This window comes from Quercus lobata, chromosome 2, assembly GCF_001633185.2.
Source record: "Quercus lobata isolate SW786 chromosome 2, ValleyOak3.0 Primary Assembly, whole genome shotgun sequence".
Classification (NCBI taxonomy): Eukaryota; Viridiplantae; Streptophyta; class Magnoliopsida; order Fagales; family Fagaceae; genus Quercus; species Quercus lobata.
Window position 1 is genome coordinate 79,456,928 of NC_044905.1, and position 14,332 is coordinate 79,471,259.

Genomic DNA, 14,332 nt, shown 5'->3' on the forward strand with positions numbered 1-14,332 from the left:
CAAAATTGGGTCAATTTCAGATTCTATTAAACAATTTATTCAATTAATTGTGAGCGACTAGAAATGCATGATTGAAAATCAGTGGTTAGAAAAGCATGATTGCTTCATGAAAAACCCATGATTTAATAAGTTGCACACATACCATTGAATTTTAATTACATCCTCACCCTCTATTCATTCTTGTAGGACAACAGAGCTCATTAGATACAACAGCGCTTGATAATTTTACGCAAAAATCGTTAAACAACACCCTCCCCTTCTCCATAGAATTATGCACCCAAGGTTAAAATATTTTCATGGTCAAAATTTTGTAATCAAGTACAAGTAGAATATATGAAAGTTCCTTTTTCTGGGTGCACTTATTTATAGTTTCATCTTTTTCTTTTTTTTAAGAGTACATTAAAAAGTAAAAACCAAGATGGAAAAAAAAAATTCATTCGAGGAAGAGAGGCAGGTTAGTCCAACCAACTCTGGTACAGATCCTACTAAGCCACAGCTCAATGTTATATACAACATTTAGAGGATTAAATCTCCCTCGCCCTGTATAGAACAAAGGAAAAACTAGAAATGTTCTTCCTAGGATGAGCAAACCTTGCAACTCTTCCTACATTTTCCATCATCACCAACCATGTAAAGAGGGTTCTTTTTACACTCACCAGCCTTAGCCCATACAGGGCAGTTCTCATTCTCATCCACACAATCCCCTTTGCCTCCCATGCCTTCTTGCTTGTTTGGTTTCTCGAAGGACCTTACGTGAATCCACTTGGTTGCAGACCACTTCTCTCCCTCAATAACAGGGCAACTTCCATGCAAGCTGCGTGTATCTGTAGTTGCATCGGGATTAAGACTGAAGAACAGCAAGGCATCACCCTTTTTGGGTTTCACTGCATGGTTACAAAGAGAAAATTTCAGATTGCATGATGATTATAGGGAGAAAACCTAGATTCTATACAACTGGATGACCAAAAACACTATAGAAAAAGGTTTGAACATATAAATGGATCAGCAGAACTGGTGATTACATTCACTCCTATATAGGTACCATCATATGGTGCAACTTGCAACACCAAGGAAAAAAAAAATTGGTGGGTTTTGCGCATGATAAGAATAAGTTTGCACTGGGATCTGATGATCATATATAAGTTGATTACATCTTCAAAATTTTATTGCCAACCAACAATTCAGATATGACCAGTGATCTGTTTACAAAAGCAATTAGCACACAACCTAGACCTAGTCTCCCATGCCCTAACTCAAGAAGAAAAAAAAGGGAAGACCACATATTTTCATGTACTAAATGTACTTAAGTAACTCATATCTAGTTAAGTATTTCACTGAGATTCTACTACGGAAATTTAAGGAGATACCACTCTGAATTTTTTTACCAATAAAAAGGCATATATGAGTTGAATTCATTTACCAATAAAAAGGCACAGGGATCTGACGACACATATGAGTTGATTAAATCTTCAACACTTTTATTGCCAAAAAACAATTCAGAGATGACTAGTGATCTGTTTACAAAAGCAATTAGCACACAACCTACACCTAATTTCCCATGCCCTAACTCAAGAAGAAAAAAATAAAAAAAGGAAAGACCACATATTTTCACGCACTAAATGTATTTAAGGTACTCATTTCTAGTTCGGTATTTCATTGAGATATTACCACAGAAATTTAAGGATAAACCACTCTGAATTCGCTTACCAATAAAAAGGCATGTATTAGTTGAATTCATTTACCAATAAAAAGGCATTGGCATCTGATAACATGTATGAGTTGATTCAATCTTCAACTATTTTATTGCCCAAAAAAAATTCAGAGATGACCAGTGATCTGTTTACAAAAGCAATTAGCAAACAACCAACACTTATGCTATGTTTGGAAGTTTTGAGAGAGAGGAGAGTAGAGGGGAGTAGAGGGAAGGAGAGTAGTGGAGAGGAGAGTAAAGGGGAATGATTATCCTCCACCTTGTTTGGATGTTTTTAAAATTAAGTAAGGGGAAAGGGAATAATTAGTCTTTTCATTTGTAATTTTGTTAATATAGTAAAGGTAAATTTGATAATTCATTTGGTCAAGCATATTTTTATGCTCCACTCTCCCTCCAAATCTCTCCAATTTGGGGGAACTAAAAATGAGGGGTTAGAAGTAGTTCAAACCCCTCCAAATCCCTCCCCCTCCTTCCTTAAAAAACATCCAAATAAGGTAATTAAATTACTCTCCCTCCTTGTACTCTACTCCTCCTCCTCCCCCCAACATCCAAACATAGCATTAATTTAAGGGAAGACCACGTATTTTCATTCACTAAATGTATTTAAGGTACTCATGTCTAGTTCAGTATTTTACTGAGATTCTACCACAGAAATTTAAGGAGATACCACTCTGAATTCTTTTTACCAATAAAAAGGCATATACTTAGGTGAAACAATAAAAGAGAAATTCAGGTTTGCTATAGATCAAAAACTTAATACCTGCATAGCCATTTTTAGCACAATCAGACACATCATCGTCTTTTGGTTGAGACACCTTTGACTGTAGGAGAAGATAAACAAATGCTGACTTACTTAAGTGGAAAGAGGGGAACAAAGGAAAAGTTACACGCAGAGACACGCAGCTGTGTTTGTGTAATTAGATAAAAGCTCTCCATGGAATTTATAACATATAGAAAACAGAAAAGGAAGACCATCAGATAATCAAAGTCAAAAGAAATTCTTTACCTCTGCATTGGGAAAGACTGTCTCCCCACCCTTCTCAACATTAGACAAATACATCAATACAGTGGCAACTCGGTGGCCACCCAATTTTTGATTCTCCTTGTCATGAAAATAATCAAAATGTGGTTCATATTTCTCCCCATGCAGGTAGTGCAGTACTTGCATGGCCTCCCCATTTTCTGGTTACGTGATCCAGTTAAGAAAGATGATATAAAATTTTTTATTGCAATATAAGTATAAATTATAAATCAACAAGGAGAATGTAATGATGTTACCTATTGGAAGGAACGTCCATGCAGCAACCCTGGCCTCAATATCAGCGACTACTTCATCCTTCAAGGTGAAACAAAGACACCGAGTAAGCATTCCAAGTTAAAATAATTGGAAAATGCATACTTAGCAGAATGGTTATGAACACAGATTAACTAAATAAACAAAACTTGTTTACGTGCATATCACATCCAACATAACTAACAGAGCTTCATGCCACTTCATCCAAGGCAGAAAGCAATTTTTTTGCTAAAAATGACAAACACTAAACTTAGATTGAATTAGATACAACAGAGATATCTGCATTATATTATGCATTGGGCTTGGTTCCCACCTATTAAATTATTTAAAAGAGTTGTCTATAGAATGCCATGGATGAACCTTGTTTCCTGAACCAAGGTGAACCAAGGCTATTTTATTTCCACAACTTGGAGTCACTGAAAAAGTCAGAGAGTTATGCTCTACAAAGACAAGGTGATGACTTGTTAGAAGAAATTTATGGGTGAGACAAAATAGAAGTGACCCATTGATAAACCTGAAATTGTGAGAATTCTCTAAAGGGAGTGTCCTACAAGAAGCATGCAAGGCTCAAGATATTATAGCAAAGTTGCAGAACTCATGTTTGTAGAATTATTAACAAGTTAGTTGATACATAGAAAGATTCAAATGATAATACAGCGATCCCAGCATGTTTCTAATGAGAGTGAAGTTTGGTCTTGGGGTGCCCCGTGCCCCTGTCCAAGTAGCAACAGCATGCTGCTGCAGGCTTTTATGGATTGAAGTAGGTCCTTATAACTAATGAATTTCAGACAGAAAATTCCCTATGACAAAGCAAAAGGCAGAAAAGAAATATTAAAACCAAAAATCCATCCTATATATCCCCATATTATGGCTGGTTATCAGTTAACTACTTGGCAAAGGTAACACAGATTCAAAATTATACCAATCAATGCTGAAGTGCTTGACTTAAAGCCATAAAATATTGATTCTACACAGACAAAAGGAAGCAGTTCAACCCACCATTTTCATTAAGATTTCAATACCTTACATGCGTCTTTCTAGGATACCAATTACCTATGGACTGTAAACCTTTGTTTATCTTTCACTCAATCATTAAATTGACTAGTTAAGCAAATAATGTATCTAATCACCTCTGAAACGAATTCAAAAATCATGCCAACTTACTACAAACTAAAATAGACCATACCTTCCCACCTCCAAATTAAAAATAAAACATCTGGTAATATCACTTTCTAAAAGCCCAAATTCTGCATACGATTCTCTCACAATCGGGTCACTATTCTTTTTTTCTTTTTCCTTTTTTTATAGGTACAATTAGATCGGATCTCTATTCAAGATCACCATAGATACAAGATTTCACACAGTAAGATTTACTACAACATGTTGCCAATGCATATGACTCTTTTAATTCTCAACACTAAAAAGCTATGGCAATAAGTTTCTGTCATACTGAACACAGAATTTAAAAACATAATCTCAAAAAAAAAAGAAACCATAAATATACCTGATATTTCCGCAGAAACATGCCAGAACTCGTTCGAACTTCACTCATAATACTCTTACCCGACTCATTATCTGCCACCATCGACTTCTCCAGCTTATCCCTTGCCTACTTCCACCAAAATTAACACAAACCCACATCGTATTAGGACAAGAACTACATTTTAATAAAATGAAATTCCTAATTAAGCTCATTTATTTCTATGTTTGGAAACCAAAAAAAAATAAAAATAAAAACAAAACAAAAAAAATACCAACTTGAATGAAGAATTTTAAGAATTTGTCTTACCACATTGATTAGGTGGTCACACTCTTCATCACTCAGAAATCCCTTATAAAGGAAAGCCCTTCAGATTTAAAATGCACCCAAGAAAAGTCAATACAGCCCACCAAAAAGAACTAAAATTTATTAAAATAGCAGAGAGAGAGAGACCTGGGATGCCATGAGAGCTGAGTGACACGAGAGGGATCAAAAGTAGCAGAGGAAACACCTTTCTTGAGTTTCAGCACCGATCCCTGCCTGTAAAGAAAAAAAAAAGCCGCATCAAATTCAAACAATTCTCAGTGGCATTTTGACAAACACATACACAACAAACAGAGAGAAAGAGAGAGAACCGCACATTTTGTTGTCCCCAAGCCATCCGGGCAATTGAATATTCGAATGGGACAGATCAGGAAAAAGGAATAGGAAACAGAGAGAAAGTGCGAGATATTTTCGAGAATCCATGAGAGAGATTTAACAATCTGAGAAAGACAAAAGTTTGCTTTGGTTTTGAGGTTTTATACAATTTTATTTTCTAGGGGTGAAATCAAAAACAAAAGCAGTGTTGCTGATTTAAGACAATTCTAATTGGGCGCACATTGGATTGTGACGTTATGTGGTGTTTGAGGAATTTGCAATGTGGTATGAATTGTAACTGCCGTGTTCTTCAGTTCTGGATTCTGGAAGGTTCTTATGGTAAACGCCAATGGTTTTGGTTTTTAGGACAATAATTAAAGTAACCAAGTCAAATACAATGTTCCCTCAAATAAAAACAGAGTCAAATATAATATTATAATGTCATCAGTCTTCACATGTTTCTAGTCAGAGGTTTCAATGTTTTGGAGTAATTTATTTACATGGTAAGTTGTGTGTGGTAGAGTAAAAATGATGGGTCCATAATTCACATAGGTCCATAACTTCACTACTCATGAATTACCATGGGAGCATGTTGTGGCATATATTGTGACAAAAGTTATAATCTTAATATTATTCATTATATATAGTCAATAGTCAAAATTTTGGAAACCCTATTCACACTCCATCTCATATCTTACTAATAAAAGGATAAGTTATTTTAGATAACAACCTTTCACAACATTCTTTCTCACAGCTATCTTCTTCTTTTTTTTTTTTTGACAAAACACAGCTATTTTATGTTATAAATTGTTGGTCATTTTTATCCTAATAAAAGTCGAATGTTTTGCTAGTACTTATCAAAATTATGGTTTGAAGTGTAAATTACCAAAAATATCAAAATATATATATAAATTTCTTTCATATTAATGGTTTCACCTTCTTAATAATAATTTACCATCACATTGAAAATGGCAGTTATAAAAAGTGCAATATGAAAAGAGAAATAATATATCTACAACATTTTTACAATAAACCTAAGTAGCAATTTGTTACTGATTATTATTGTTAAGGTAAAAAAATAATCTTAATGTTAGTTTTAAATTTGAACCAATAACAACTACCCACCTGTGATTTGTTGTAAAAATGTTGTAGACATAGCATCTCTCATATGAAAATTACGTTTTTGTATTTGCTAAAAATATTAAAAAGTGCTTAATTAATAAAAGTCGAGTGTTTCGCTAGTACTTATCAAAATTATGATTTGAGGTGTAAATTACCAAAAATGACAAAATATATATATTTCTCTCATATTAATGGTTTCACCTTCTTAATAATAATAATAATAATAATTTACCATCACACTGAAAATGGCAGTTATAAAAAGTGCAATATGAAAGTTACGTTTTTGTATTTGCTAAAAATATTAAAAAGTGCTTAATTAATAAAAGCTGAGTATTTTGCTAGCACTTATCAAAATTATGGTTTGAGGTGTAAATTACCAAAAATGTCAAAATATATATAGAAATTTCTTTCATATTAATGGTTTCACCTTCTTAATAATAATAATAGTTTACCATTGGACACCCTTGGTACGATGGTCACTTCACAAGTATAAATGTTTGTTAGGTATTGGAGGCCAAGGTCGGGGTTCAAGTCTCCAGAAGGGAGTTTCATACACATATACACATAGATTAAGTTATAATAAAATTTCTATCTTGTATAAAATAATAATAATAATAAAAATTATTATAATAATTGTTATTACTATTATTATTATTTTATTATTATTATTATTATAGTTTTTTACTTAATTACTTTTTCAAAGTGTCATAATTATTTATTATTACTTCTCACAATCAATTACACTAACCTCTTTAATATAAACATTCTATTGACAACATATATCTTTGATATTCTTGAAATTTTACAAACATGAAGGATAAAATAAAAACACGCAATCCAATGGTTAAATTTTTAAAATTTACATCCAATAAAAAGATATAAGAGGAATTTGAGAGGTTTCTCTCTAAATTAGTTTGGAAAGAAACATTTTCCCATGATATGGAGTTTAGGTGACCATCCCCAAGCTTTTGATTCTTGTAAGAACATTCTTTTTGTTTGATGTCACTTGAAGTCTCAATAGTCACTTATGTAATTATGCTTCTTCAACCTATAGGCAGTAGAGGGTTTTTGGACAATCAGTAATTTAACATAGCATCAGAGCAAAAGTGGAGGAAACAAGGGTGGAACAACCCAAGGTTTCTAGATAATCGATAATTTAATATGGTATCAAAGCAGGAGTGGGGAACTACCCAAGCTTTTTGCTTTCTAGACAATCGGTAATTTAACATGATATCAAAGCCGGAGTGGGGAACTACCCAAGCTTTTTGCTTTCTCGGCAGACGATACTTTTCCAAACGAAGTTCTTGACATTCTGCTATGTAATCTTTGTTAAGAGTTCAGCTTCCACCCATTTAGTGAAGTAATCGATCCCTACTACTAAAAACTTCATCTGCCTAGTTCCTATTGGAAAATGACCCAAAATATCCAATCCCCATTGTGCAAAGGGCCATAGGGCCATCATCGGGGTGAGGTACTCCGATGGTTGCCTATGGATATTGTTGAAGCGCTGACATTGATCACACACCTTAACATAAGCCTTAACATCTACTTGAATAGTCGGTCAATAATAACCTATGTACGGCCCTGTGATATCCGGACACATTCGAGCTTCAGGCTTTAACCTGACAATATGGCCTGTATTGCCCCTAGGCCCAGGCCTCAAGTCACCTTTAAGCCCATTGAACAAATGATCTTCATCAATTCGTACCACGCTACACCTCCAGGATCCCATCCGGTGATCTGCTTCCGTAACAAGAAAGTGATTGCTCGGTTGTTTTGTCTCTCGATTGCTCGGCAGTGCCGGGGATTACCACTACCGAGCATACCTACTGAAGTGGAAACCATTTCCAAAGTCACTCTCACCACATCCCACTCCCACCTAAATACCCACCTACAATCAACGATATTGGACCTCCTATTGCACTAACTCTGAAAGCAATCATAATCCCTCCACTAACGCTTGGTTATATATATGAGAAGCTAAAGGAAGAGTGGGGGGTTGTTGAAAGGTTCTGAGGGGTGCTTAGAACTGAGAGTGATAGAGCCATAAGAGTGTAGGGAAAAGAATACAAAGGTTTGAGAGTTGTTGTTGGGCCTCTAAGCAAGAATCACCCAGTGTAGGAAATCCAAAACTCACGTTACAAATAGATTGTGAGCCCAAGGTAGAGTCAGCCAGTTATTCTCATTTTGGGTGCGCACGACCTGCACGAATGACCTTATGGACGAGAGCTCTTGCTCTTGAATAGTTTCTGCATACTCCTTCATGAACCTCCCTCAATACATAGTTTGATTCGTTTGGAGCTAAACACCTTAGGTAAGGCTGAGAGAAGCTTCTTTTATACAGTACCTTGTCTATGAGAACATACTTAGCCGCTCTGATTCTTAACTTTCTGGCTTCATCCCTTTCTTCTAGAAGCCTTCCATCCTTGAGGTAAGCCACTATTAGGGTCATCCAGTTTTCTTCTCCTTCAATCTATTGCATCTCTGGAAGATCTATGCTTGGCATGTACCAGACTTCATCATACTCGTCCACTAACCCTTCTGCTGAGGCTGCCTTTTACTAAGGCATCTGTTTCCATGTTTTCCTCCCTTGGAACTTGAAGAAAACCGATTTCCTTAAACTTCTTAATAAGCTGCTTCACCTTACTAAGATACTTCTGCATCCGTTCTTCCTTAGTTTCACATGTTCCATTCACTTTACCCATGATCAACTGAGAGTCTCCTTGGACAACTATTGACTTTGCCCCTAAGGACTTGGCCAATTCCAGCCCTTTAAGGAGGGCTTCATATTCAACTTCATTGTTGGTTGTTTGGTACTATAAACGAGCCGCATATTTTAACTTATCCCTTTCCAGAGATTTCAGTATAACTCTTATACCTCCTGCACATTGTGTGGACGAACCATCTACATAGACAACCCACTTCTTAGCTTCATCCATCTTGTCTAAATCACCATGATTAAGAGTGAATTCTATAATGAAATCTGCCAAAGCTTGAGCCTTTACCGCACTTCTTGGTTGATACCTGATATCAAACTCACTAAGTTTTATAGCCCATTGGATGAGTCATCCTGTGGCTTCCAACTTGTTCATTACCTTCTTGAATAGATGATCTATTAAGACATTGATGACATAAGCCTGGAAGTAATGTCTTAACTTCCTAAAAGCTGTTATTAGTGCAAAGGCTAGCTTCTCAATCATAGGATATCGTCCTTTTGCTCCCCTTAGCGCTCGGCTTGTATAATAAACAGACTTCTATATCTTCTCTTCTTCTCTAATTAATGTCGAACTTACTAAATGTGGGGATACTGCTAAGTATAAATACAATTCCTAACCTCGTATAGACGTGCTTAGCAGAGGAGCCGTTGTAAGATAGGTCTTAAGGTCTTGGAAGGCCTTCTAACACTTGTTTGTCCATTCAAACGCCTTTTTGAGAACCTTGAAAAATGGCAAACATTTGTCAGTAGCTTTCGAAACAAACCTGTTAAGGGCTGCAACTCGTCCAGTGAGAGATTGGACTTCCTTGATGTTTCTTGGTGGCTCCATGTCTAGTATTGCTTGGATCTTATCAAGATTTGCTTTAATTCCCTCACGAGAAACCATAATCCTAGAAACTTCCTTGACAAAACCCCAAAGGCACACTTGCTTGAATTCAACTTCATGTTATATCGTCTAAGCGTATCAAAAGTCTCTTGAAAGTTGTCCAGTTGCTTCTTCTCGCCTAAACTTTTTACCAACATGTCATCCATGTACAATTCTACATTTCGTCCTATCTATGGACAAAACATATGATTGACCAACCTCTGATAGGTTGGCCCCGCGTTCTTCAAACCAAAATGCATCACTTTGTAGCAAAATAGGCCTTGACTAGTAATGAAGGATGTCTTCTTTTGATTTGCCTCGTTCATTCTTTTCTGGTTATAACCTGAGAAGGTGTCCATGAAACTTAGCAATTGATGACCCGCTGTTGAGTCTACTAGCTGGTCAATACGTGGCAATGGATAGCTCTCCTTGGGGCAAGCCTTGTTTAAATTGGTGAAATCTACACACATCCTCCATTTACCATTAGCCTTCTTGACCATCACTACATTAGCTAACTAATCTGGGTAATAAACTTCCCAAATAAACTATGTTGTGGTTAACTTTTGGACATTTTCCTTGATAGCATTATCTCGTTCAGGAGCAAAGACCTTCTTCTTCTAACGGACAAGCTTAGAGGAAGGATACATATTCAGACGATGGGTAATGACACTTAGGTCAATACCCAGCATGTCTTCATGACTACACGCGAAAACATCAATGCTCTTCCTTAAGAACTGGACGAGGTCTTGGTTCGTCTTCTCTTCCATGCTTGTTCCAATTCTAGTAAACCTTTCAGGGTTACTTTCATCCATAGGAACGTCTTCCAATACTTCAGTGGGCTCTGCAGCAACCCTTCTCTCTTCTATATTCGTTGTCTATACATGTTTGTCCATAGCCAACATGGCTAAGTGGCATTCTCTAGCTGCTAATTGATCTCCTTGCACTTATCATATTCCATAATTTGTTGGAAACTTGACAAATAGGTGGTAGGTGAATGTCACTGCCTTCCAATTATTTAGAGTTGGTCATCCAATGATGGAATTGTAAGAAGACAAACAATCTACGATGAGGAAATTCACTTCTTTATCTATTTGTTGTGGATACGCCCCTCCCACGATGGGTAAAGTAATAGTGCCCACTAGTTGTACCTTTGTTCTTCCAAATCCAACTAAAGGTGTGTTCACTAGACGAAGTTGATATCTTCCAAGCCTCATCTGCTGGAAGGCGGGATAATATAGGATATTTGCTGAACTCCCATTGTCTATCAGCACCCTTCTAGTCGTGTAGTCTACAATGAGTAAGATTATGACTATTGCATCATTATGTGGATGATGGACCCTTCCAGCATCCTCGTCCGTGAAGGTGACAACCTGCTCGTCTACCCCCTCAGTCCTTGGTGGTCGTCCAGAGAGTTGGACACTTTGCACCACCTTCAAGTAGGTCTTCCTTGACTTGGAAAATCGTCCTGTTGAAGTTCCTCCTACAATAACTCTTATTTCTCTAAGTGGGGGCTGCGATAGCTCTTCTATCTTCCCTTTCAGCTTCTTGTCCTTATGATCTCATCCAAGAAAATTCCTCAACTTTCCTTGCCTAATAAGATTCTCAATCTGCTACTTCAAATCATAGCATTCATCCGTGTCATGCCCGTGATCTCTATGGAAGTGGCAATATTTGTTCTTATAGTGCTTATTAGGACCCTTCATCTTCTCTGGCCACTTCAAGGATAGGTCATCCTTGATCTGCATCAGCACTTGATCAAGTGGAACATTCAAGGGTGTGTAATGCTGACTTCGTCCTGAAGACGAACCTGCCTTCCTGTTGTCTCTATCCTTCTTCTCTCCCGTCTAGGCATTCTTTGGACGAGGGCCTTATTCAGAATGATATGGGAGCTCCGCTTTCATTCACTCTGCTCTCTTCCTCTTCTTAGCAATGATCGCATCTTCTGCATTCATGAAATTTTGGGCTGAATGGACGAGTTCAACCATGGTCTGTGGTTCTTGATCATAGAGCTTGTGGATAAATAAATATGAACTAACTCCATTGTGGAAGGCTGCTAACAGCAACTTATCATCCATCTCATCCACCATCAAGGCTTCCTTGTTGAAGTGGGTGATCAAAGACCGCAAACTTTCATTATTTCGTTGCTCTATAGTCAGCAGGCTGGACGAGAAGCACTTATGCCTTTGACCTCCAATGAAGTTATTGATGAACAACTTACTCAACTTCTCAAAAGAATTAACGGTGTTTGGAGGTACCTTACTAAACCACACTCGTGCTGGTCCCTTAAGGGTAGTTGGGAAAACCCTACACATTATCTCATCCGGAACCTCTTGAAGGTACTGGTCGTGAAGGTAGCAATGTGATCACATGGGTCACATGTTCCATCATACGAGTCCAACGCAGGCATCTTGAACTTAGAAGCCAGGGGATGACTATTTATGGACGTTATGAAAGGAGAATCAGTCCGATGAACTAAATCATCTACATGATTCGTCCTTCTCATATTTTCCTTCATCTCGTTCATGGCTCTCCTCATTTGATCCATCTCATTTTCCAAGTGTGACACCCTACGTGAAGCGATACCCCTTAAGTGATTCTCGCGCTCAACATTTTCTCTTTCTCTAATTTCTTGTCTTTGAGCTTGCCCTTCCACACATCGTTCATGATGTTGCCTTCTTTGATTGATCTCCCGAGTTAACTCCTGATTTTGACGGGTTAGCTCTGTCATGGCGGCTGCCATAGACTGCATATATTGGACAAAAGGCAGTTGCACAATAAGTGCAAACTGGTGAGCACGATTGGGGTGGCTAGAAGTGTTTCCACTCTCCTAGTGGCTTGGACTAGTGGTCATTGACCTTGTTCGAACCATACAACCTTTTGTCAAAGAAAGATAAATTACAAAACACAAATTTAACCTTCCCACAAATGGCGCCAATTGATGATGCATAGAAAATCAGTAGGCTGAATGCTCCAGGCTTTAATAGGCTTGTGGTCGTTTGGAATGCCTGAAAAGAAAGAAGCACAAGATCAAAGGTGACCGGGGTGAATCGGTCAAGAATCCTTCAATGCTTAAGTTAGTTTTCTCTTTAGAACTCAAGAATTGGAACTTTAGGAGTGGTGAAAACTTAACTTAATTTGATAGGGCTAAGTCCTTTTACAATGAGCTTTGGAGTGGTTACTTGTTTAGTAACTTCCTCAATGTGGATGGAAGTTAGAAGGTTTAAACTTAACTTCCACAGCTACTATCAGAAGTTAAGAACTTAGTGGGAAGTTAGAGCGATAATTAAGGATTTTGCTCATACTTCAAAATAGTAGAATGTGGTCCAAATCGTAAGCTTTTGGATAGTGATTTTCTCTAAGAATTTCTAAGTGTTGGGAGGTCGTCTAGGTGATTCCATGCTGGACGACCTTCTTGTACTTGAACGACCTTCTTGTATTGGAACAACCTTTCTGATCTTGGATGATACTATAGACAAACTGGAGATAGTTCAATTTTTGGTTCACCATCAATATATATATATATATATATATATATATATATAACTGAAGCTTTTGACTTTTGGTTGCTAGCTTCACAATTTTACACATCAACACCAATTTTTTAATGCTTATTTTAAGTTGTCGATTACTTGATAATTAATTTTTCATGTTCTTTCTTCTCATCTTTGAACTTCGGTCTACTAACCTTCTTTCTCTAAGTCCTCCTCTTCTCTCACTCTCTATTTATTCCCTTCTTTTGTCGACGATGACAAAGATAATGATTCTTCCCTTAAAAAAGAAAAAATAAATTACTGCACAGTTTAACTTATCATTATTAAACTCAAATTTGGATTCGAAGTTTGATTACTTTGGGTTGCTTTGGGGGGGACTGTAGTTTTTGGCTTGCTATTTTTCATATTCAACTCTATCCATCTATAAAGATCATATCTTTTGAGTTTTGTCATTGTTTCTATTCTTCAATTTGCAATATTCTCACCAAACATGGACAATTTTCTCTGCATCACATCCACTAGGATCAAAACCCAAGACCGGCCTTCAAATCTATGCCCAATCCTTTCAATTACTCTTCTCAAAATGTAAATATAGTATGCACAAATGGTGGTAGACAGAGAACTTACAGCAAATTTAGCACTAAACAAGGGATGTAGAAAACATGAATGGTAGAAAATCTTTTTCAAAAGTTAGGAAGAATGAAAGGAAATTAGTATTTTTTGGTAGTTCTTCATTGCATGTAAAGAGCGGCCAATTTCATCACCCTCAAAATGTTTGACAAAATGCCTAAGCCAAACTGAAAAGAAGGCTTGGACTAAGACTTGAGGATTTGAGGCAAGTGTATATCACATACCATTAAATTTAAGAAACTGTTTGTTTGTTTGTTTTTTTTTTTTTTTTTTTTTTTTTAATTTTATTATTATTATAAATTTTTAAGTAATGATATTCATGAAAATAAAACATCTTTTTCAAGTGGCATTGCTCTAAGAGGCGTCCTCCAAAGTTCTACTAGG

General features: G+C 36.7%; 1 protein-coding gene across 1 annotated transcript; it reads right to left on the bottom strand.

Annotated features, from left to right (window-relative positions):
* Positions 1 to 312: 312 nt before the first annotated feature.
* Positions 313 to 5,531, bottom strand: LOC115976774 (probable prolyl 4-hydroxylase 7). The gene is made up of 8 exons (XM_031098265.1): positions 5,126 to 5,531; positions 4,939 to 5,025; positions 4,795 to 4,852; positions 4,510 to 4,614; positions 2,990 to 3,047; positions 2,718 to 2,893; positions 2,472 to 2,532; positions 313 to 884 (listed from the first exon to the last, which is right to left on the bottom strand). Exons 1-8 carry the CDS (start codon positions 5,230 to 5,232, stop codon positions 577 to 579), a joined length of 960 nt encoding a protein of 319 aa, XP_030954125.1. The 5' UTR covers positions 5,233 to 5,531; the 3' UTR covers positions 313 to 576.
* Positions 5,532 to 14,332: the final 8,801 nt, after the last annotated feature.